We start from the raw sequence: 25,388 nt of genomic DNA on the forward strand, positions 1-25,388 counted from the left end.
TTTTGAACAGTGCTTCAATGTTGACACTCTTGTGGATTTTAATGATAAGACTTTATACAAAACAAAATGAGGTTTCTTATAAGGCTATGTTGAGAAAGACCTAACCAGTGAACTAATATGGTAGTCTTGTCTTGATAGTTTTTACTCTTTAAGTTAATTGTGACCACACTATATCACTGGTAAATTAGATTTTTGATCCAGACTTTATTACCTGTAACATAAATCTAATATACGTCTTAAAACACTGAGAGGGCCAAAGAGTGACAAGCAACACTGGTAAATCACCAGTGTGTGATTATTTGAATTGTATTTAATTTGAACATTCAGTAGCTGGCAGCATATTTGATGTGTGACAGCAGACAGTAACTAAAAAACACCCCAGCCCTCCAAACATTATTTCTGCATTACTTTTGCTATAATCTTTATGAAACTGTAAAAAAAAAAAAATGACAGTATTAAGACAATGGTATAATGTACCAATATGGGAGATGTTCACGATCCACCCCTCACCACACAATTGGGTTCGGTCCCCTAGTTGAAAACCACTTATTTTTTTGAAGGGCAAAAAAAGAAAAGACCCATGTTGTAGTCAGTAGGTTTGTGAGCTTTTCATTCTTCCACAGAACAGAACACGTGCCTGTTACTGGGGGACGATGTTGTCAGTGTGGCATTAGTCAGTTTATGTGGAGCCAGAGGGAACTCCATGCCATGAGGATAGGTGGGCATCGACCGGCTGCTACTGTAGATGTTGTGGTGTTTTGACTGGGACCTAATGGAGTCCAGTATCACCCAACCAACAAAGGATTCTGTGTCCATTGATCCTGCTGTATTTATGTTGCACATGGGTAGGTGTTCCCAATGACAAAGAGTATCAATTGCTGATGATGGAGTAGACTGTTCTGTGAGACAAGGATTTTCCACTATTCTTTTTTCACCTTTTTGAGCTGGCTCCACATTAGGTTTTCAAAGAATAATATATGAAATCTGTGCTGTACCAGTATTGCATGTAAATATAGTGAAGATGTATTTTCGCTTACAGGTGACTTGGTGCAACAAAATCGATTCTTCCGGTGATAGAATCCCATGTATTTAATTGTATTTAAATCCTTTCTCTCTATCGCATAATCGGGATGAACTGAATAGAGGTCTGGCCTGTTTTGCATCAAACTGGATAAAGCTTTACCTTGGGGTATTCAGCAATTACAGTGTGACTAATCAGACATGTTCAGCTTTTTGTTATTCCAAGGCACCCTGTGTGCCTAGAGGGGGCAGCCTCCTGGATGTTGTGCTATTTAAAACAGGATAAAGTCATCCATCTCTTTCTGCACTGCTCTCCAGACCCCTGTGCGCTGTGTTCCCCAGGTTATTAATAGAGCCCAGGGGGAAGAGATGGAGAGATTCTGCTTAGTCTTGAGCAATAAAGGTCCCAGCACAGAGTGGGCTTTGTCAAACTACGTCTCAAGGCTGTCTTTTGTTCTGGCACCAACCCAAGGCTGGTCCTTTATCATGTTAATGTGTGATATTATGATGACTGCAGCCATTCGTGTGATCCATTAACTGATATTTTCTGTATCCAAAATGGACTGTGGTAGAAGACTTGCTTGTGCTTTAGAGGGAAGGATGGAGATAGTGCGTGTCTGGGTGTGAGCTGGAGGTAGAAGAGAGGAAGACAGGAAAGGGGAGGGGTGAGTGAATGAGGGGGTTGCACTGCCTCATTCTGATTGGCTAGTGATTACGGCATTCTCCCCGGAGGCTCCCCACAGCCCCCCTTCTCTTTCTCCCTCTCCATCTTCCTCGCTCTCTCTCCCTCCCCCCTCTCTTTTTCTCTCGCTCTGTTTGCTCACATGCCCTCCTGACTGTCGTCACAGAGAGAGAGTGAGAGAGAGAGAGCGCGTGCAGAAGCAGCATCAGGAGAAGCATTACCGCTAGGCATCGTTGGTAGCGTGCAGCAGCAAGCTAGCGTGCTGAGGAAAAGGGCGCTGTCATTCCTCCGTCTCCAGCCATGAGGACCACCAGCTCGCCATCAGTCCTGCCTGCGTCAGGACCCCTGCTTCTGCATCTGCCACTCCTCTCCGTTCGACACCCTCCTCCTCCTCCTCCTGCACTTTCTCTGTTCTCCTCTCTTTGCCCCTACTTCTAGCATCGGTAGTGTGCTCCTGCTCACTGCTCTTTTTCTCTCCTTTTTTTCCCTCCTGTCTACTCCTCCATGCTTGGGATCTAATCTTCAATCTGGGCTTCTCTCCATGCTGTTTCTCAACCATACTGGAATGGAACTTAGCAGGGAGAGCCTGGACTAGCAGGACCGTTCTGTCAACTCCTTCTAAAACTGATCCCCTCCTGCATGGCAGAGGACCAGAAGGAACCCCCTTCGCAGACACACAAAAGTAACTCAGAAAGGATGTCAGTACTTTGCCTGATCTATTCTACCAAAGGAATGAAATGTGTGTAAAGCTTTGCCACACCAGTGGCCAGAGAAGTGGACCATCTGTCTGTGACGCTCACTGAGCAAGACTAAACAAACAGCCTCCATTTTGCCTCGTCCCTCAGCCTTTCTCTGGGACAGGAAGCTGTGAGTAAAGAGCTGCGCTGTTTGGAGTGTGATGTTTTAGTAGTTCACGTTTCTGTCGTCGGGGGAATAGAAGCGCTCAGCTGAGGCAAACTGTGACCCCGTCTGCTTCCTCTCCGTGGCCTTCTCCTGCTGTCCTGTGGTCTCCAGGCCATCTCTTTCTTTCTCTCGGGTACATCGTCCTCCTGCCCTCATGTCTTAAATCCCCTTTCACTCTGTCTCCCTGTGTATGGGAGGGTTCTCCTTTTGGAGAGGAAATCAGAATGTGTAAGATGTATCGCTTCGTGTCTATTTCACGGATCCCACGCATCCAGCCCGGCTGTTGCCAGGCAACTGTGCACTAATTTGACAGTTTTGGGCGGAAGGCAAAGTCATCGGAGGATAAACAGGCCTGAAGTGTGGTCATCCCGGCATGCTGAACAGGACTATATGAACGACTCTGGCTTTCAGCATTTTCTGATTGGAAAGACATCGCCCAGCCATCATGTAGTCATTGCCTAATGCTCAACAGCCATCTTTATCCCTGATTGTGGAGAGTTGGTGGTGGGTGTTCTTCTGTTTGGTGCTAAGTGTGGTGAGCAGGTGGAGGGATGTTTAGTATCACCCTGTCTCTGGGCACTCACTCTGGTTATTGCTGCATTTCCGCCCCAATCTCAGGCTCCTGTGCCAGACCAGTTGGGAGACCTCTGGATAGACACTTCACAGTGCGGTGACAGGAGAGGAGAGTGGACATTCAGACCACCCCTAAACCTTTTCTAGTTTGAAAGAAGCTAAACTGCCCCAGCGCTTATTTCATTTCTTTTCCCAAACAAACCAAAAACTCATCAGTAACAGCAACAAAAATGGCTGACAAGACCTGTGACCCCAGTGACTTTACAAACCTCAGCCTCACCTCCTGTGTTGGGGATTCAGAGGGTGAAAAGGAGACTTCATGTCACCCGGCACATGATGTCACCCCAGACAAGGAACTGCCCTCCACCCTGCCCTCAGTTGTGCGTCTGGCTCTGGAGGAAGGACCCCTTGGGCAAGAGAACATCGAGGAGGGTTTGGGCACAGATCCATCAAACCGAGTACTGGGACTTCTGGGTATGGGCCACCGGCTCTTCGTGCCCCGACTGCTAGCGGTGAGAGGGGGAGAGAGGAAAAACATCAGGATAGATAAACAACTATTTCAGAACATTTGCTAAGTACCTCCTTACACTGGAAGTCAGTCGTTTGCTCTTAGTTTTCATTTGTAGTGGGTGGATCGTATCTAAGTTGACATACAGTACATTTTGAAAAAGATTAAATTTAGAGGCTCAATTCCCATGCTTAATACTGAGCTGGTCTGGTAGATCTGATGCACACTTTGGGTCTTGAATTGGTGTCATGGTGCATTGTGGTTAAAATGAAGCTGTGGATTAGCAGAAAGGAATGCTGGGTTTTAATGGTATAATCGAACCTTCTTGAACCAGAAGATGGTGCAGTCATGATGTTCAGCCACTTCCACCTTATAAAGCTGTGGTCTTAACTTAATCAGCTACTAAACTAGTTAATTATTTAATACACTTTGTGATGGCAGCCTTTCTTAAAGCTCCTCTTGTGGAGCATGCTTTGTTTCCTTGATTAATGCCCATCACTTATCCATGTGAATGTCTGTCTAAATGATGTGCTCTCCCAATGTCTTTGCGTGTACCTCTCCTCTCTCAGACCTCTAAGGAGGACTTGCTGCAGGCTGATTTTGAGGGTGCTCTGAAGTTCTTCCGGGTGCAGCTGCCCAAGCGCTACCGTGCTGCTGAGAATGCCCGTCGCCTCATGGAGCAGGCCTGCAACATCAAGGTAGGTGGGGAGCCTGGAAGACACATGGGGATATCAGGCAGCCATATCTGACACTCTCACACCCAATCACTAAGGGGTGTAACTTTGTTTTTGTTTTGTTTTTTAGAGCAGGGGGATTGTTTTTTGTTTCCGTTAATTCTTATTTATTTGATCTTGTTACGATGTCAAGTGCCTGAAGCATTTCAGGGAAGGTATATGTTTCATCAGTCAGGGAGGCGCCCCCAGGCAAGGACTGTTCCGGAGTTGACTTCTATTTGGCCATCAGATGGTGAAATGTGTGTCCAGTGGGTATACATCTTGCTGACTTGGTACATATCCGTGTAGTCAGCTGTCATCTTCACTGAAGCAGGCTGAAGTAGCAGTAGAGTGTGTGTGTGTGTGTGTGTGTGTGTGTGTGTGTGTCTGTGTGTGTGTCTGTGTGTGTGTGTGTGTGTGAGTGTGCTCGGCGTGTGTATATGTGTGTTCTATACATGTATACATCTGTGTGTTTTTTCAACCACAAACAAGGGAATACACATCACTCCACTTGTTGGGATTTTCAGCTAATTAGATGATTTTTAAGTTGAAAAAATGATGCACTGTTGAGCAGTTGCATTGATGATAGCTCTGTGCTCTGAAGTGAAAGCAGAGAGTGGTCTCCACAGAGGTCTGGGTGATGTGTGTCTGGAGGAGGCTGCTGGGTGGCTCTCCACAGAGGTCTGGGTGATGTGTGTCTGGAGGAGGCTGCTGGGTGGCTCTCCACAGAGGTCTGGGTGATGTGTGTCTGGAGGAGGCTGCTGGGTGGCTCTCCACAGAGGTCTGGGTGATGTGTGTCTGGAGGAGGCTGCTGGGTGGCTCTCCACAGAGGTCTGGGTGATGTGTGTCTGGAGGAGGCTGCTGGGTGGCTCTCCACAGAGGTCTGGGTGATGTGTTTCTGGAGGAGGCTGCTGGGTGGCTCTCCACAGAGGTCTGGGTGATGTGTGTCTGGAGGAGGCGGCTGGGTGATGTGTGTCTGGAGGAGGCTGCTGGGTGATGTGTGTCTGGAGGAGGCGGCTGGGTGATGTGTGTCTGGAGGAGGCTGCTGGGTGATGTGTGTCTGGAGGAGGCGGCTGGGGGATGTGTGTCTGGAGGAGGCTGCTGGGTGATGTGTGTCTGGAGGAGGCTGCTGGGTGATGTGTGTCTGGAGGAGGCTGCTGGGTGATGTGTGTCTGGAGGAGGCTGCTGGGTGATGTGTGTCTGGAGGAGACTGCTGGGTGATGTGTGTCTGGAGGAGGCTGCTGGGTGATGTGTGTCTGGAGGAGGCTGCTGGGTGATGTGTGTCTGGAGGAGGCTGCTGGGTGATGTGTGTCTGGAGGAGACTGCTGGGCAGGTGGACATCGAGAGCTCATGAGGCTCTATTGACACGGGATCAGCAAGAAGCTGACACTGCGAAAGGTTGTCTCATAAATAAGTGTTACCATGGAGAGGCCCTTCACTTGCATGTGTGTGTGTGTGCGTGTGTGTGTGTGTGTGTGTGTGTGTGTGTGTGTGTGTGTGTGTGTGTGTGTGTGTGTGTGTGTGTGTGTGTGTGTGTGTGTGTCGGTTTTTGTGTAATTGTGGTGAAAGAGGACTCAGGAAGGAAGGGAGAGGAGTTTGAGTGATTTGAAGCTAGATAAGCCAACCACTGTCACACACAACCACAACTGTGGTGCATTCACACACATCCTCCCAGCCTCTCTCTGTCTCTCACTCATATACACTCACTCTCCTTTCCATTTACACACATCCTCCCAACCTCTCTCTGTCTCTCACTTATATACACTCACTCTCCTCTCTCGCTCATATACACTCACTCTCCTCTCCACTCATAAACACTCACTCTCCTCTCCACTCATAAACTCACTCTCCTCTCCACTCATATACACTCACTCTCCTCTCCACTCATATACACTCACTCTCCTCTCCACTCATATACACTCACTCTCCTCTCCACTCATATACAGTCAGTGCGGTTACATGTGTCCAGTTTCCGAGCGTAGTCGGGGTTCAATCGAAGATCCAATTCATGTAACTCCCCAAATCTAGATTTCCTGTGTCCAACTGAAATCCGATTTACACCCCCAGATAAGTGATCGGATTACGCTGGAAATCGGACAACGCACACATGTAACTCTCGAAACTAGATTACAACTGGACAACAACAACTTTTGCGCATGCTTGAGATCCTGCCCATAGACATATATACATGCGTCATATACTGTATGTCTATGATATGATAATCGCTGCTAGACGCTCACTGTTGTGCTCCCTCTCATTCACTTTGAAATACTGAAACGAAACTGAAACGTTGACTGCGACTGTTTTGGACAGAACGCGCTAATTCACTGAACAAATATTTTCATATTACTTTTCCACCACTTGTTAGTCATGTAATCCATTCATATCGATGTGAATCAATCAATACTAATACAACTTTAACTGTGATGTGTTTTTGTTTCATTTCACAAGTTATTTACTGTATAATCAACGGTAGCAAATGCCCGCTTGTAAACATTCCAAATTTAATTTGAACTGACCAGGCCAAGATCTGGATTTGTCACTGCCATGTACCGTGAGATAACACAGTTAACCCCCCATGGAGAGAGAAGTCGGGCTTTGGCCGAAATCGGGGTTATGCCATCATGTAAACGCACTGACTCACTCTACTCTCCACTCATATACACTTACTCTCCTCTCCACTCATATACACTCACTCTCCTCTCCACTCATATACACTCACTCTCCTCTCTCACTCATATACACTCACTCTCCTCTCCACTCATATACACTCACTCTCCTCTCCACTCATATACACTCACTCTCCTCTCCACTCATATACACTCACTCTCCTCTCCACTCATATACACTCACTCTCCTTTCCACTCATGTTTCAGTGCTTGCCAGTGCTCAACTGCACCCCCCGCCATGTGTTACTGGAACAACTTCATCTCACCTTCATCCACCATCTTAAGTCCATTGAAGTTCATTGTGGAAGTTAAGAAATAAAATACCTCTCTATGTACAATATAGAAATTGGTTGTGTGGTAACATACAAAGATAGCTGCATTGATATGTTAAAGAAGAGGTGCAGGGATGTGTTGCTATGTGTTTTTTTCTAGTTATACACAGGAAAAGGTGATGAATACCTTATGCTTTTGGTTGGGGCCAAACCTCTGTCCCATGCAAGCACCATATATAAACCTCAGTGAAGTATTCCATGTCATTCTATTAAACAAATCCATGCCTTGACCGCACCCATGTATTGACCACGGTTTATTCAGCGTTATGTCATCGTTTCACGTTTAACTAAATGCCATGTGGTCCACTACTAGCCATTTCAAATTTGTATAAAGTAGGGATAGGCATTTCAAGCAAAAATATTACATCCCATCCCTGCACGCAAGCACACACACAAATATTTAATTCCAGCTCACAGTGAAAACCATTTCTTAAGCTTTATTTAGTTTTATGGTGTCGTGGGGGAAGGGATGCTTAATGTTTGAAGTGGAATCGTTATCGACACCCTAGCGACCTAGGGCCTGATTTACTAATATGCGAGCGCTGCTTAATCTGCGTTCGCAAATTAACGCACAGTGTTTTTGCGCATTTTACTTGGTATTTATCAAACCAGATCTGCGCTGGGCAAACTGTGTTTACTCCGCCCTATATAGGGCCTGATTTACTAACATTGCGACCGCTGCTTAAACTGCGTTCGCATATTAACGCACTGTGTTTTTCCGCATTTTCCGTGGTATTTATTTAGGAAGAGAAAATTAAGCTTCCGCGAAGTGGAGGTAGATATATTGGTTCACGTTCGCTCAATCACTGAACCTGATTCAATGTGTGCGCTGCTATATTGTTGTTCTGCCCGCCATCACCTACAGCAAGATGTTTAAAAGAACACGATTATAAAGAATATGCTATTGGTGGCATTAATGCATAAACTGTCTATTATAACAATATAGATGTGCACATGGCGAGATTAATCATTTCTACAAGGGACATGGGTTCACTACAATATATATCAGTGGCGGCTGGTGGTTTTTAAAGTGAGGGAGGAAGAACTGTGCACCTGGTTGCCATTGGCCTGCTTATTCCGTTGGTGGCATAAGTATGTGAGATACAAGTTGTTTCAGGGTGTTTTTGTGGCCTACAGTACTACAAAATAGCAGGCAGGGATAGAATTGATACAAAGCCACCAGTGTGACACCATTGTACTTACAGTAAAAAGCTGGTGGGCAGCATGTCTTTGGACTAGACAAGGCCAGAAGGAAAGGATGCAAAGTCAAATAAGGCCTACTCTTGATGTGAAAAACTAAATTCGAAATGTTGGGCCTACCATTTGGCCTATTTTGCCCCTTAGTTACTAAAGCTATTAAGGTTATTATTTGACACAAGACCAAAAGTGATGCCATTTAAAATGCATCATGCACTGAATCATTCACTAACATCCTTTCCACAATATTAAACAACAAGTAACAAAGGCAACAAGTAAGAGAACATTATTTTCAGAACTATTAACATTAACATCAGATTATTACAGCTATCACTCAAAGTAGCCTAGTATGAGGTCAATGCCCAAATTACAAGTAGGCTAATTACGAAACACATTGCGTTCTGAAACATTCATTAACAATTTCCATTCAGAATTTCAGCTGAACATGAACAGTCAGACTAACAATAGGCGTATGAACGATTTAAACAAAACGGTACAGCCGATTGTTTTTTTATGGTACCAGTGAGCTATAAGTATTTCGCCTACCAGTTAGCATTATACGGCAGCGGTTTTACGTTTAGTGACATGGATTTTTGGAACAGGTTTCCCTGTTGTTTTGATACTAACCTTCTCTCTGTAGCTCAATGAATGAAACGGTTTGTTCAATAAAACATGAACAATATCTTCGTTCTCCATTGCACGTACTCTTTATTTGCAATCTTTCTACGACAATCTTTAAGGGTGACATGTTATCGATAATATCCTTCTGCAGAATGGTTGAAGAGGGGAACTTCTTTCGCTATTAATGTCGAATCCCCTCCCTCCAACGCCAAATCCGTTGTTTATTGGTTAAGCGATGTTGGCGCAGACTCAGATGCTAGGGAGGTCTTTCCTCCCCTGGGCAATGTAAGTCAATGAGCCCCAAGAACCGCCAGTATCAGAGACAGATTCCATTGATTTCAATGGGAGCCAAAGGGAGGACGTCCTCCGTGCAGTAATTTCTTGTTACGATAGGGGGTGCTAATGTTATTTTAACTCAGGGAAACAAATTATAATATGCATAGTATTAAATACTGATATCAAACTGCATTTTTAAAGGAGTTTAGTCAGTTCAATTTCAAAAATACATTCTCAAAAAGTTTGGGGAGGTTCTTCCTCCGTTTCCTCAATGGAAGAACCTCCTCTGATATATATGGACGTGGGTGCAATCAATGGTTCATATTACGTTCGGAAAGTTTGCGATTTCAAAAAAAGTCCTGTTTGATGTCTATAATTTCAGCTGTGGCAGTGGGGAAATGTATTGACCAGTGCGCCATAGCAATGCTTCGAGTACCTGTGTGAATATTTGTGAAGGCTGAGATATATCAACTGCTGATGCTATAACTGTTTGAAATGATCCGGTGCCAATATTTGCAATGTTTACCAACTGATTGAATGGAATGTGATCTCCGGTTGGAGGGTTAGACGTCGTCTCTGATCTGGTTCAGTAATTGAAGTATTGCGTTGCTGGTTAACCTGTACCGTCTAATGATTTTGTGTTATATGAGTTGAAAAAAATATTTCTGTGCGCTGTCTCTGTCTTCTTTCTTCGCCTTTCTCTTATCACTGCTGCCATATCAACGTTTTCAGACTCAATGAAAATGCGCTTCCTGGTTAAGACGTGCTTTTATGAGGAGGAGAATTAGCGCGCAAACCGGAGATGTGCGCTTGCCAGGCAGTTTAGTAAATACCCAGCAATACATCATTAGGCGCACTTATCTTTGCTCCTCCCAAATATTTGCGCATGTTTCCACCCACCTTTTTGTGTCCTCCCCGTCAACACCCACAAAGCGTTAATATGCGCTGCGCTAAATACCGTTTTATGTTTACGACCGCTATTTTAAGCCAGAAATGGGCGCAATCCTGTTAGTTAATCAGGCCCCTAGTGCCATAAACAGTATTCTTCTGACATGCTTGCAGTGGGAATCACAACCATTGAATTAACGTGTTTGAGTGTTGGGAGGGGGGAAATTCTCCCCCTTTTTGTTTCCATCTGGTATATTATGGGACTCATTCAGGCATTACCTGGCAGAGTTTCTGTGCACCTTACTAACTTCCAGGTGGGAAAAATGCATTCCCATGTATAGTCCGCAGCTGAGTATTAACAGCAGGGCAGCAGAAATTGTACAAAATCAATGTATAAACCACTGTATAAAATACTGTTAGTATAATAACAACAGGGTGCACCAACCATACAACCATCACTCCAATACAACAGACCAACAGAAGCGTTGCTTCCGCTACCAGGTCCACATACTTTAGCTTCTGAGGCCTCCTCAATTGCATCTTCAATTCAAATTGTTAACTCAGTAAAGTAAACAGTACGCTCATATTTAGAATACAACACCACATCTGGTTTCATAGCAGTCACAACAATACACTATGGAACTTGAAGTTTCATTTCATCAGCCAGCAATCTCCAGTCTTAGCCCTATTTACAAGTACTGGTTGTACATTCTTGCACAAAAGCAATTCTACTGTGCCTGTCAATAACTGGCATGAGAGTTGACCTCACGTTTATTCTCAAAAACGCAGATGATTTTAAAACCTGATCATGTCTCCACGTGTAAAGACCCTGGGTCAGGCTAGTTATCATCATAAAAAAAGCCTCTTGTGGGTCACTCCTCTATCCATCTGCCAGTGCTCCCACTCCTGCATGACTTATCAGCTATATTCTCTCTGCCTGTTGATTTGTAACTACCGTGCGAACCTGAATACCTGGAGTCCCACTCTGCAAGGCCAGCGGAGGTCTGTGGGTTAGAGGGAACAGCTGGAGGGAGGGCCTTTTACAGCCACAAGGAGAAACCATTAGACAGAGGGAAGAGAAGGACAGAAAGAGAGAAAGAACTCTGGGTCGCACATAGGTATAGGCATGGAAAGTCCAGTGGAAGGCTGGTTGGAGCTCACAGTAGTGAAGGTGTTGGGACCCTAACAGGATTGACCTGTTCCTCACTCCTCACCCTCTCTAGGCGGGTGTAACCTGATGTTTTGAGCTGCATTTAGGTACCCGAGGGAGAGAGAATCAAAGGCTGCCAATAGAGAGAGAAAAGCAGTCAGCTGAAGGAGAAGAAGACAGAGAAAGGGTGTAGTTTGAAGAGTGTGTCTGTGAGGAGATGCTGATGAAATGAGCCGGCTGTGAAGTCATGGGGTTTAGAATATTTCACACGCTTTGAGGTGTCAGTCTTGCTCATTTTCCTAGCATTTATATTTGCATAAATCTGTGTTGCCTTGGTAAAATTTAGCAACACAGATTTGACCCTGTCCCTTTTTTTGGAAGATTCTGCTGCTCATGAAAAGTCTGTGAAGTTGTTTGTGTCTGGTTGTGGGTCTTATGTGCCTCTCAGCATGTATGTTTACTTGTGCAAGCTTGTGTGCCTGTTCTGTTTGTGTGCCTGTGCCTGGATGTGTATATGAGAGTGTACACTTGGGTGTTTGTACGTGCATGTGTGTATTTGTTGGTGTGTGTTTGGCTCTCTGGGAGAGGATGTTCTATTAGAAACGGATGAGAAGAACTCAGGAAAACCCTGCTGCAGCTCTCTCATATGTGGACTTTATGAACACACAGCCTGTGTGTGCCAGAGGCTACAATCAGACCCAGCACTCATATGCTTCACTGCTAGAGGAGCCATTTCACCATTAGTTTGTGTCATTTCATTTTCTTCTGCTCCTATGGCCAACCAAGACTTCAGAAGAGAGCAAGGCAGTGGAGTTTGCTTTGATTTTTGTGTACATTTTAAAGAGGCTCAGCTCGGCTGCTAATCAGCTTACGGAGCGCTGGAACTCACAGGCACCTGCTCGTGGCAAATCAGGGCCGACTCCATGTGCGAGTAATAAGCTGCGCTGACTCCCGCTCCCCTTGAGGATTAAGGGAAGGTATTCGAAATTTCACTACCCCTGAAAAACATATAAAAGAGACTTAGCATTCCGAGGCGACCCCAAAACATTGGAGGGGTTTAGGAGGAGCGCACTTCAAAGCCGAGTCAGGCGAGGAAACGACTCGCTAGGTGTGTATGTGATTAAACTGTGCTTGGTGTGTGTGTCAGCCACACATTAAGACCCTGTTAGTAGTTAACCCTTTCCTCGGCTGAGGAATTTGAGATAGGAAGGGAATAGAATTATGGACACAGAAGAATGGAGTGACAAAAACAGTTTGAGAGAGATCTCAGTACAGGGAGCTCACGCCAGTAGAGAGGCAAGTGCTGTGGTTAGTGCAGGAAGGACTCCTCATCTGATATGAGGAGAGATAAAGCGGCTCCCTCCTCCCACTGAAAGCCCTGAGGAGGTGGGGAGGGTCCAGGCGGAGTGCACTGGAGTGGAGTGGCTCACATAGACCCTTACAGTGTTCTGCAAAAAGACTGAGTCATTACTGTCCGTCTGACAGGAGAACACACTTCCCCTACCGCCCGCCACTCACAGCGCTCTGTGGTTGGGTGTGTGCATGTGTGTGTGTGTGTGAGTGTGTGAGTACATGTGGGGCTAACAGAACTTATCAGTGGAAGACTGCAAGGAATGTGCTGTGCAAACTGAGTAAGGACAAACGTCAGAGAACATGAAGAGCAGAGAGGCAGCAGTAAAAGAGAAGGACGTTTGTGTCTCCATTAATGTATAACTGGAGAAGAGCCAGAGGAGGGGGAGACACAGAGGATGAGAGCTGCCTTCTGTCTCCTTTGGTCCATTCAGTGTTGTTGTAGGAGAGAAGAGAAGAGGTCCTCAGCTCCACATCACCACACACCTGAGCGAGCAAGCCAGAGACAATAGCAGGTGTGTTTGTGTGAGCGCGCACACAAGTGTGTGTTTGCGTGTGTGTGTCCCTGAAGGCTCTCCCTCTTGCTTTCTTCCCGCCCCCAGAGGGGGTGTGGTCTGTCTCGTGAGAGACTGCCAGAGTAGCTTCTCTCTCCCGTAAGCGCCAGAACCAGTCGCGCTCTCTCTCTCTCTCTCTCGCTCTGGCTCCCTCTCTCTGGAGTCAGTCGTTCGCCTCGTTCATTCACTCTCACTCGGTCGCGCAGCAAGATGATGGAGGAAGTGTCCATCACGGTGGCGTACGACGCTCACGTCATCAACCAGATCTGTGAGGAAGACTTCCTGGCCAGCCTGGTGGCAGGATCCAAGCCCCGATATGTGGTAAGGTCTGCGTTTGGGTAACAGGAGGCTAACAGATTTCTCAAAGTTCTAGTGTGGGTTTGTCTGACTAGCACTGATGCAGAACTCAACTTTCAAAAGTAGCAGTGTCAACCTGTGTGTGTGTGTTTGTGTGTGTGTGTGTGTGTGTGTGTGTGTGTGTGTGTGTGTGTGTGTGTGTGTGTGTGTGTGTGTGTGTGTGTGTGTGTGTGTGTGTGTGTGTGTGTGTGTGTGTGTGTGTGTGTGTGTGTGTGTGTGTGTGTGTGTGTGTGGCTGCACAGATAAGTTCTGTGTGGTCCTTAAATGCCTTTCCCTCTCTCATTGCAGTCACCAAAACGTCTGGAGAGTAATATCATTACATGCTGTCAGTTTTTTTCCAATTATACCTTAATGTGGACTCAAAGGGAACTCTATGCTTGTGTTTGTGTGTATCTGTGTGTGTGTGTGCGCCAAGCTGGTCTTCAAATTATAATGTCATTTTGCATGTTGTGACCCAGTTTCTCCTGAACTGGCTGTTTCCAGTGAGTCCTCTCGTAACTAGCTTTCATTTCAATATTCAAACTCCATTCAGACGGGGCACTAGCAGATATGGTGTCACACTTCAGAGAAATCAGCTCCAGAGAGTTTTAAATGACTGACCTCTTAATGAAATGTGCCAGAGAGTAGGCAGAGGTGACAAAGCACACACATCCATGCAGAGGCACACATTATGAACTACATCAACCCAAAGGCATACAAAAGACAATTACTTGATTAGAGTTTGTGATTTCTATGAAAATTCACTGGTATTTTCATGGTTTAAACAGCTCAGCCCTCTAATCTCATTATTTTGAATAAATAGAAAATAAAGTTTCCTTGCCAAGGCAACTTTATTTTTGTATGTGTAGTCATGTCATTACATTCCTACATTGCCTTTAATGTTTAATCACATATAGAATATAAAATATCCAATGTACAGTATCATAATACAGAAATGATGCTGTGCATTTCACTTCACTGTCACAGGTCTTGCTTGATGGCCATGGCAATGCCAGGCAGACATTTTGAAATAGAGTTTAAAGTAATATAGCTTGAATATGTTTCAGAAGTATAATCTTACTAAAAATTGAGCTCTGTGTTGTCAAAAAAGGTACTCTGTAGCACCTCAGCATTTTTAAAAGCTATAACACCATCACAGGTTGTTATGCTTTGAGGACAACACAGAGGCTGTCATCGTTAGTATACACACAGAGCATTTGTGTGTTGGATGTCTTTGAGATGGAAAAGTTGATGAAAGCGGCTGACAGAATGACGTTTGCCACCTCCAGCTTGTGAAGCCACAGCGTAGGAAGTGGTGGTGCGTTGGGTTTCTTGTGTGCGGAGGGGAGGGGGTGGGTACAGGAGCTTTGAGCTAGAGTTGTGGAACAGAGAGATGAGAAAGAAGATGAGTTTCTTTGTTAATTTTCATGCTCTGTTCTGATCTATTCTGGTCTTGGAACAGCACTGGAAACAGACGTGTGTTGACTCAGACGATTGTGTTGGTGTTCTGGCAGTGTCACTGCCGTGCATCACTGAGGGCCCACTGCTGGCTCTGTTGGAGTGTGTGTCGACGCTGTGGAACCAGTTTCCCCCTAGAGTCAGGGTACCTGTGGCTCAGTTGAAGTGTGTGTCGACGCTGTGGAACTAGTTTCCCCCCAAAGTGCATCTGTATGTTATAGAATTTCCTGTTACAGGACTGAACAGTGTCACACACACAAAAAACCTTCACTCAGCGTGAGGTTGCCTTGTTCTCAAGCAGCAGAATAGCATGTTGTTCTCAGTGAGGGATCACTGGCATGGAGTCACCAAGGTAGTGCATCACAGGAGCACAGAACATTCTGTCACTGAGGTGACTCTGTCCAAAACAGTAACTTGATGCAGTCAGCTCATCCAGCAACCATGGCACTGAGGAGCTCTGTTTTCAACAAAGTATTTTGTTGGCTTTTGTTGCTTGCTGGGAGGATATTGTAAGCTTGATACTTTTCTTTATCAGCAGATTTTCCTTTGAGAATTCTCCATTCTCTCTCTCTCTCTCTCTCTCTCTCTCTCTCTCTCTCTCTCTCTCACTCTCTCTCTCACTCTCTCTCTCTCTTACTCTCTCACTCTCTCTTGCGTTCTGTTCCATTTCAAGGCATCTGCAGTCCCCTCTTTTCTTTTTTAACTTCAACATACAAACACACACCACCCATATGGATGGTACACACACACACACACACACACACACACACACACTAGTAGTGTGTACACAAATAGTTGATCCTTTCCTTATCGCTAAAGTGCCACTCCATGTCTCTCACCTGATTGTTTTACTACACACAACCAGTCACCAACACTGTTCCAAGTCAATGAGAAAGAAAGAGGCAAGAAAGAGATAAGTCACATCCGAAAAAGCAAACTTTCACTCTTAGAATATAGTCCTGTTTGTGCCCAGTTAAAATTCAATTGAATTAAATTTTATTTATATAGCGCCAGAACAATACATTCTCTCAAGGCGATTTACAGTGCCCAACGCCTGGACCCCCTTAGTGCAAGCACAATGGCAACAGGGGCAAGGAAGAACTCCCTGTTAGTCAGGAGTTAACAGGGGTGAGGATAAACTCCTGACTAACTGGGAGTTCTTCCTTGCCCCTGATGCCATTGTGCTTGCACTAAGGGGGGCCAGGCTGTGGGCTCTGTAAAGCGCCTTGAGACAATTGATTGACAATGATGACAACGATTGTTCTGGCGCTATATAAATAAAATTGAATTTAATTGAGATGAATTTAAACTGGTTTAAAGTTTAAAGTGATATGTTCATGTAAATACAAGCCAATATATGGACAGGTGAACAGGTGATATTGAATAGAACAAGTGATGTCCCAAAGGTTCTCATTAGATTGTACCACATAGATCCGTCTCCATGGGAACAGCCCCATACACACACACACACACACACACACACACACACACACACACACACACACACACACACACACACACACAGTCCCCCTGGGACTCCCAGACCTACCCAGCATTCCAAGGGAGGTGTGGACATTCAGATTGGGGGGGGGGTCTAATAAGACAATACACTGTTGTGTGGTAGGAGCCGTGACACTGTAGACATGTTCTCTGTTCCCCTTCTGTGTTGTGAGGGAACAGAGAGGGCTTGGTGGTGAAGGGGTGCTTCTTGTATGGGAGCAGTACTCGAAAGTGTAACTCATACCACAGATTCACTGGGAGAGGAGCTGCACACTCTTGCAACAAAGACAAGCAAAAGCATTCCACCAACTGAAGGGTTCATAGTACTAATATGATGAGCTGAAACACAGGTGGACGCTCCCATAATAGTGCTTTCTTCTCTGTGTATGTATGAAGTCAGCTTAGTGTGGACTTTCTTTTGAACTCACCACCAAGGTAGATAGTGAATATAGATATTAGTGAATAAATGTGTGTGAACGACAGGTACTCTATACAGTTAGTATTATTCAGAATAGGGACGAAGAAATTCTGTAATACTGTACTACGTTTTTCAACACAGATGATGTCATCATCAGCTCTGTGAAGCACATGTCTATTTTTCTACAGTTCTATGAAACAAGGTGTTTGTACGGCACGCAGGGTGCTGATCAGGCATTACAGTACCTCCACTGCATTTGTCTGCGTGGAACGCATCTGTATATGATAAAGTATGCTTGTGCGTTTGTGTGTCTGCATGTGTGTGTCCATCTCTTGGTCTTGACACAGCGTCTCATAGAGAATAATCTGAAGTCTGATTCAGTGCGAGCTGTTGCCTTCATGACTTGTTGTCACCAGCAGAGACGAGCAGCCTTGCTCTCCTCACCTCGGCAACCCCACTGCTGTCATGGCAACAACAGTGACAGAGCCACCCTTCTGCCAGTAATTAGGAGGCAGGTGGGGATTGGGCAAAGGAGTTAGGTAGATCAGCTGTGTTAGAATTCTGTGTGTGTTGAACAGGTGTGGGTTTTTTGTTGTTGTTGCATAATTCAGTAGATTTTTGGACATACCTTTTTGTCATAACTGCAGAACTGTTCTTTCTCTTCAGATGATTTGAATTCAGTGTTTGCAGGCTGTGATTAGTGAATGTGGTTATAATGAAGGTTCACACCCAGCACGGCTTTTCTTTGGTCTGTCAGGCCTGATAGAATCAGGGCCTGTGTGATTAATAAGATGTGTACCTACAGCCGATGGGCCACACCCGGGACTGAGCTTTGTTTGCCAAGAAACAATAGAAGACTCCAACATTTAGCCTCCACACATACATGCCAACAGACTCTCCACAGACATGAAGGTTTTGTGCTCACGTTCTCCTCATGCTTCAGCTGATGTGGTTAGTTCTTGTAATAGATTCATGAAAGTGGCCCATAAAGTTGCATTAGGTGAAGATGAAAGCCGCCTTTAAACTGAAGCTCACACATAGTCACACACACACACTCACACACACACACACACAGTCACACACACACAGTCACACACACACACACACACACACACACACACACACACACACACACACACAGTCACACACACACACAGTCACACACTCACAGTCACACACAGACACACAGTCACACACACACACAGTCACACACACACACACACACACAAAATGTACACACACACACAGTCACACACACAGTCACACACACACACACACAACCTTCTGGCATCCGGCATAAGGCTATCTAGCCAGCCCAGCATGACGAGGCTCAATTCAGCAATTCAGCTTGTGTGACTAGTGGCTGAAGTGTGTCTCCTCACCCAATAGGACCAATACTAATGCTGTGTGTCATCTCCCCTTTTAGCCCGACTTTAGGGCTGCTCTCCTGGGCTTCAGTGTTTCATGGCATTACAACTTTAGATGGTAGAGGTGCTCAACACTCACACACTCCCCCCCACACACACACACTTGAATTACAACACCTTCATGTCCCTCTTTTCTGCCTCCTTTTTCAGGTGCCAACTAAGAAGCTGAAGAAGTTTGAGAAGGAGTACCAGTCTCTGCGCGAGAGCCAGCTGCAGCAGGAGGATCCCATCGACAGGTATCAGGTGAGTCCCCCCACAACCCCCCTGCCCCCCCCCCCCCCCCCCCCCAGCTGCACTCCTGCCTTCCCAGGGTGCATTGCCAGTGCATTCACCTCCATCTTGTTGTCCTGTTCCAGTTCAGGTCTGTGTAGAGCTCTCCACTCCCAGCTCCAGCATGCTCTCAAAGGAGCAAGAAAGAGGCCTTCTTTAGTCATGGTCAAAGGTTGTGACCTTTCATCATCAGAGGTCATGACCTTACAGTAATGGAACAGAGGTCATGTCCTTACATGACCCATATAATATCAGAGGAAGCGTGATGAAACCTCAAAGCCATGTTTTCCTTATCCTGCTTTCCATAAATGATGTCAAGGCTACAGTAGAAGCAGATAAACTGAAGTGTTTAGCATACCTCACAATGTTATTTTAAAGGCTAGGTGAGTTGGTGTATGTATGTTGCTTTTTTAAGAGTCATGTTTCTGATTTATAAGCTAAATTCAACTTCAAAGGGCAGCTGAGGAACTGAGGTTAAGTTTCCTTTATACGTTTGTGTAGATCATACTGTTTGTCATTTTTGTACCCAATTAGATTTTTATACTGACAAAGCACATTTTTCATTTTTATGCTGTTGCTATACAAATCAGTACTATGTTCATGGTATATGTTTTGATTTGTTTGTTTTGTTCTTTTCATGCATTAATATATTTTAATAATTTGAAAATAATATCTGTTGAAATAAAATCGTTTTTCAAGTATACCATTTCTGTAGTTAGGTCCTTTTGGTGGAGTAGCTTATTATTATCAGAGTAGCTTATTGAATCCCTATCAGTTTATGATCATTAACATGAAGATGCTCAGTTTTCTGTCTGGAAATAAGGAAATATCTCTTATGGTTCAATTACTATATCCAAGCTCTTTCTCACTTTCACACTTTCATTTTGTTTGCATTGAAAGTAATTTTTTTAGGAAGAATCATGTTGTTATGTAGACGCCATCTTGTCTGTTTGTCCCATACTGCACACATTTGTCTTGATAGAATGGTGCTTATTTCTCAAGAGATAGGTCCTCTGCATGTGACCAATTAGAAGGGGAGGGTGGTAGAGGATGTGTTTACAGTTCAAGATGGGAACAAGATGGTTGTCAGGGGTGATCAAGAGAAGAGCTCACTAGCCTGTTGTGCTGTTGCAAGAGTGTGGAAGTGTTTTTGCATGTGTGTGCGTCTGTTTGTGGTAAAAGACAGAGAGAGATGGTCCACAGGTGATAATAGCTGTCAGTCTAGGAGGTAAGCCAGATTCTGAGTATCTTTACAGCTATGCTTCTTGCTGGAATCTCTCTCTCTCTCTCTTCTTTTCTTTCTGCCCCTGTTTAGCTTGCTCTGTGCGCTGCTTCGTGGTCAGACATTTGCACAGGAGCTCTGGCCTCCAGGAGCAGTGTGACTCCTAGTCCATGGGGTTTGGGCTTGTGTGCTGTCAGAAAAGGCTAGGCTAGATCTCAGCTACGTGCCCTCCACCCCACAGCCTCCCAGTGGGCTGCAGGCATGAGCATGTGTGACATTAGCTGGGGTCTCCCCACCATGGGGGGAGGGTATCTGGGAAATAGGAGTCAGATGACCTGGCTTTTCCTCTTCCTGCCAGCGAGAGTCTATGTGTGTCATGTGAGGCCATTAGTATCAGAGGAGGCCAGGAAACCTCCCTGTCACAAGACCTGCTGCTTGACCACAGAGCTTAGAAGCAGCCAGAGAGACAGTTCTCGGGTGTGGGGGATAACTTTTCTGAACCTATCGACCTCGTAGTCACCAAGGATTGGTGAGGCATCATTACTTTCCGTCCGCTAAACATTACCTTGCTTTACCTGCTAGAGGATTCCCACAGATTGTATATTCCCCTCATGCTGGCGTGAGTCTATTGTGCTGATAGTTGGTCTCCACCTGGGAGAACGTGTAGAGTATAGTGTGTATAGTGTATAGCTGTGCTCTACCTGGGAGAAGGTGTAGAGTATAGTGTATAGCTTCATAGTTGGGCTCCCTTGGGAGAACGTGTAGAGTATAGTGTATGGCTTCATAGTTCCACCTGGCAGAAGGTGTAGAGTATAGTGTATAGCTTCATAGTTCCACCTGGCAGAACGTGTAGAGTATAGTGTATAGCTTCATAGTTCCACCTGGCAGAACGTGTAGAGTATAGTGTATAGCTTCATAGTTCCACCTGGCAGAACGTGTAGAGTATAGTGTATAGCTTCATAGTTCCACCTGGCAGAACGTGTAGAGTATAGTGTATAGTGTATAGCTTTATAGTTCCACCTGGGAGAACGTGTAGAGTATAGTGTATAGCTTCATAGTTCCACCTGGCAGAACGTGTAGAGTATAGTGTATAGCTTCATAGTTCCACCTGGCAGAACGTGTAGAGTATAGTGTATAGTGTATAGCTTTATAGTTCCACCTGGCAGAACGTGTAGAGTATAGTGTATAGCTTCATAGTTCCACCTGGCAGAACGTGTAGAGTATAGTGTATAGCTTCATAGTTCCACCTGGCAGAACGTGTAGAGTATAGTGTATAGTGTATAGCTTTATAGTTCCACCTGGCAGAAGGTGTAGAGTATAGTGTATAGCTTCATAGTTCCACCTGGCAGAACGTGTAGAGTATAGTGTATAGCTTCATAGTTCCACCTGGCAGAACGTGTAGAGTATAGTGTATAGTGTATAGCTTTATAGTTCCACCTGGGAGAACGTGTAGAGTATAGTGTATAGCTTCATAGTGGACTTAGCCCCACAGACTGGCCTGAGTGTGCCGGCTAAAGCATAGAACATTCAGCTCTAGCAGCCGACCATCATCGGGATCCTGTCAGGTCTGCATGTTCTAGGGGACTGGCTTCTTTAAAGGACTGGCAGGGGATTGGTAATTCAACAATTTGGGTTAAATGTCATTCATTACTCCCCCCCCCCCTGCATTCTATAAGACTGTTTAGCCATGTATAATTAGGCGTGGTGGCAGTGAATGATTCAGTCTTTGATGTGAGTCCAAACAGAGAATACAAGGAAAACTCATATTGCTACATTGCTTGATTATTTTCTATGCATTCTAGTGCAATAATGTTTGTCTTGGAGAGAGTTAAGAAATCTTAGCAGCTTTTGCAAAGCCAGCTCAACAAGCTTTGCAGTCTCTCAACAGCTATGTGTACATTTGAATTATGTCTATGTACATTACTAGTGTCTACCATGTTATGTCACCATTTTCACTGAATGTTTTCTGTTGCGCGCGTGTGTGTTTGTGTGTGTGTGTGTGTGTGTGTGTGTGTGTGTGTGTGTGTGTGTGTGTGTGTGTGTGTGTGTGTGTGTGTGTGTGTGTGTGTGTGTGTGTGTGTTTGTGTGTGTGGTGCTGGGTTTTGTTTGTGTTCTCTCCTGCAGAGAGAGAACCGGCGGTTGCAGGAGGCCAGCATGCGCTTGGAACAGGAGAACGACGACCTCGCTCATGAGCTGGTCACCAGTAAGATAGCCCTGAGAAGTGACCTGGACCAGGTGAGCTCTAACCCTCACTCAGACAGCACTACAGTAGTCAGCACTGGACATCCTTCAAGCGTGTGTCCTGTGTGTGTTCTCATGCTGTGTGTCCTGTGTCCCCAGGCCGAGGACAAGGCAGACGCTCTGAACAAGGAGCTGCTGAACACCAAACAGCGCCTGGTGGAGACGGAGGAGGAGAAGAGGAGACAAGAGGAGGAGACTGCACAGGTGGGACACACTGTCATGTGGAGGAATGAAGGCATTCTCAGAACCTGGGTTGGGTCCTGGAGAGTTCATGGAGATGCCAGTTGCCTTTTGGCAGCCTTGTGGGCATAAGTCATTGAGTCTGTATGATTCTTGTGTCATCATTAGCATATCCCCTTGAAGCATGGATTGTTCTTGCGGACCGGATCTAAACTTACCAGCGCATCAATAAAAATCTATGTTCTAAACACAAATATAATGTAGCTTATAATGTTTACCTAGGTTCACAAAACAATGACAGCATCCTCAAATGAGTTTGATTGTTAACAGGATGTCGTCTTGGGTGGGCATTAGTGTTGCCATAGTGTTGGTTGCAACTGTAACTTTTGTGCTGGGCACCACTTTATTCTAATATGATGCAATCAAAAACTGTCAAACTGTCCTGCTTAGTAACCATAGATGTGAAACTAAAGAGGTGAACCTGAAGTAAATGAAATGTAACTTTTAAACTTTCCATTCTAATTCTAATGAAAGCATTCAGAAATCCATTGTTTCCTGTTGCTAGCTAGTTCATTGTGAAACCGTATTTCTTACATGACCTATGCTGCGTGTTATGGCTTAAGACCACACAGGATTATTATCAAATCAATGGCACAACCAGATGAAATAAATCCTAGGAATTGTTTATTTATCAACATCAGCAAAACATGGTTTAGGTGAACAGAACTACCCAGTGAAGTGAATAAGCCTTCTTACCCTGCTTAAGATCGCTGTTGCTGCTGTTACTGCTGATGCTGCACATTAAAGTCTACCAAACAAACTCAGAGAGACGCTGATGTTTCCGATAGATTAAGCCCTCCTCAAAGAAACAGAACGATTTGACAAACTGATGCGTCTGCCAATCAAGATTACATTTTCTATTCATTGCCACCGTGGGCGTGGTTAAGACTTAAGAGGGCGGAGCTGAGATTGAAGCATCACAGAGAATGAAATGTGATTGGATCAGATCTGTTTTCTCGCCACGCTGTCTAATGAGAGGTGGAAGTGGCAGGTTTTGTGACTCGCATTTATCAAGAAAATAAGATAATAACGATCAATATAGTACCATCATAGATGTATCTCTGTTTTTTTCTCCTGTCTCCAGCTGAAGGAGGTATTCCGGAGAGAGCTGGAAAAAGCAGAGTGTGAGATCAAGAAGACCACCGCCATCATCGCTGAGTATAAGCAGGTACACACTCCACAGGAGGACCTCTAATCATTTACCTGGCTCTATGATTCAAAGCTGCTTACTGGCCCACACCCCTTGGGGTTTAGAACATGAACTTGATGTCATGGGCTTTCAGGGCCTTCTTGTGTTGGTCAGCCATTCTCCGTCACCTGTCATGTGCTTGTGGCTCTGTTGTGTCATGGCACTAGTGGTGGCTGAGCTTGTGTTCTCTGTGCCTGTCTCTGTGTCTGTTGCAGATCTGCTCTCAGATCAGGCTGAGCTTGTGTTCTCTGTCTCTGTCTCTGTTGTAGATCTGCTCTCAGATCAGGCTGAGCTTGTGTTCTCTGTCTCTGTCTCTGTTTTAGATCTGCTCTCAGCTCAGCACCAGACTGGAGAGAAGCAGCAGACGGCCACAAAAGAGGAGCTAGATGTTGTGAAGGTGGGTATGTGTTTCGGTGCTGACAACCATAGAACAACTACAATGTGTAACTTCTGTTGACATTATCCTCACTCCTGATGACATAGTGTGGGTGTGACTATTGAACAGCCAACATTCCTAAAGGCTGTTTTGAACTTGGCTAATAATGTACCTTTATAAGGTTTCAGCATTTCACTATGACAGGACTGTTTTCTGGTGTTGGTTTCTTGTATGGTGGAGATCAGTATACCAGGCTAATGAGCGTTAAATCCAGTGTTGTTAATGCTTTCTTGGGTTGTGCGTGTGTGTGTGTGTGTGTGTGTGTGTGTGTGTGTGTGTGTGTGTGTGTGTGTGTGTGTGTGTGTGTGTGTGTGTGTGTGTGTGTGTGTGTGTGTGTGTGTGTGTGTGTGTGCTGTGTGTAGAGTAAGGTGATGTCGTGCGAGCGCTGTCGGGAGGTGTTCAGTAAAGACGGGCCGCTGCAGATGCCGGCCGTGTCGGGAGACAGCGGGCCATCGGAGCAGGATGAGGAGAAGAACTCTCTGAAGTCTCAGCTGAGGGAGCTGGAGCTGGAGCTGGCCCAGACCAAACTGCAGCTGGTGGAGGCCAAGTGCAAGATCCAGGTCAGGCCTGCTGCCAAACCCTCTCTCTCTCCCTCCATCTTCTCTCATCACTCCATCATTATCGCTCCTTTGGCTGATATGTTCTGTTTCTCATTTTCTTTCCTTCTAAATGTAGTGCCATTAGCTGAAATGGTTCCTCACTTCCTGGTGTCCAAAATTGAAACTGTGTAGCTATAATGATTGAAGGGACATGCAGATGTTAAATCCAGTAGTGATGTCACCATAGGTTGGAGTTTGACAGTATTTCAGTAGTTTGTTGATCAGCAGAACCATGTTGGTGAAATGTAAGTTATCATTCACATCGGTTATAGGTATGACTAATGATAAACACTTACTGAACGTCATGTGGGGAACAGATGAGGTTGTAGCATTAAGGCAGAGTGGAGACCAACACAGTAACATTAACATCTTCTTACCTCCTCTCTCTCTCTCATTCTCTCCCTTCCTTGCTTTCTTTCTGTCCATCTCTCTCTCTCTCTCTCTCTCTCTCTCTCTCTCTCTCTCTCTCTGTTCTCTTCATCAGGAGCTGGAGCATCAGAGGGGGGTCCTCATGACGGAGGTGCAGGCGGCCAAGAACTCCTGGTTCAGCAAAACCCTGGGCTTCCCCAAGACCTCCTCCAGCAACCAGACCCCTCCCTCACCCAAAGAGGGCTAG

General features: G+C 45.3%; 1 protein-coding gene across 1 annotated transcript in view; it reads left to right on the forward strand.

Annotated features, from left to right (window-relative positions):
• The window catches only part of rabgap1l (RAB GTPase activating protein 1-like), a gene marked incomplete at its 3' end in the record, with an annotated part of 99,903 nt that extends 74,515 nt beyond the window's left edge, over nt 1-25,388 (forward strand). The window contains 9 exon segments of the mRNA XM_080832006.1: nt 4,256-4,384; nt 18,726-18,818; nt 22,192-22,302; nt 22,408-22,512; nt 23,633-23,716; nt 24,061-24,087; nt 24,090-24,134; nt 24,536-24,733; nt 25,257-25,388. Coding sequence (XP_080688132.1) covers nt 4,256-4,384; nt 18,726-18,818; nt 22,192-22,302; nt 22,408-22,512; nt 23,633-23,716; nt 24,061-24,087; nt 24,090-24,134; nt 24,536-24,733; nt 25,257-25,388 — 924 coding nt within the window.

The sequence above is a fragment of the Sprattus sprattus genome (assembly GCF_963457725.1).
Source record: "Sprattus sprattus genome assembly, chromosome: 2".
NCBI lineage: Eukaryota > Metazoa > Chordata > Actinopteri > Clupeiformes > Clupeidae > Sprattus > Sprattus sprattus.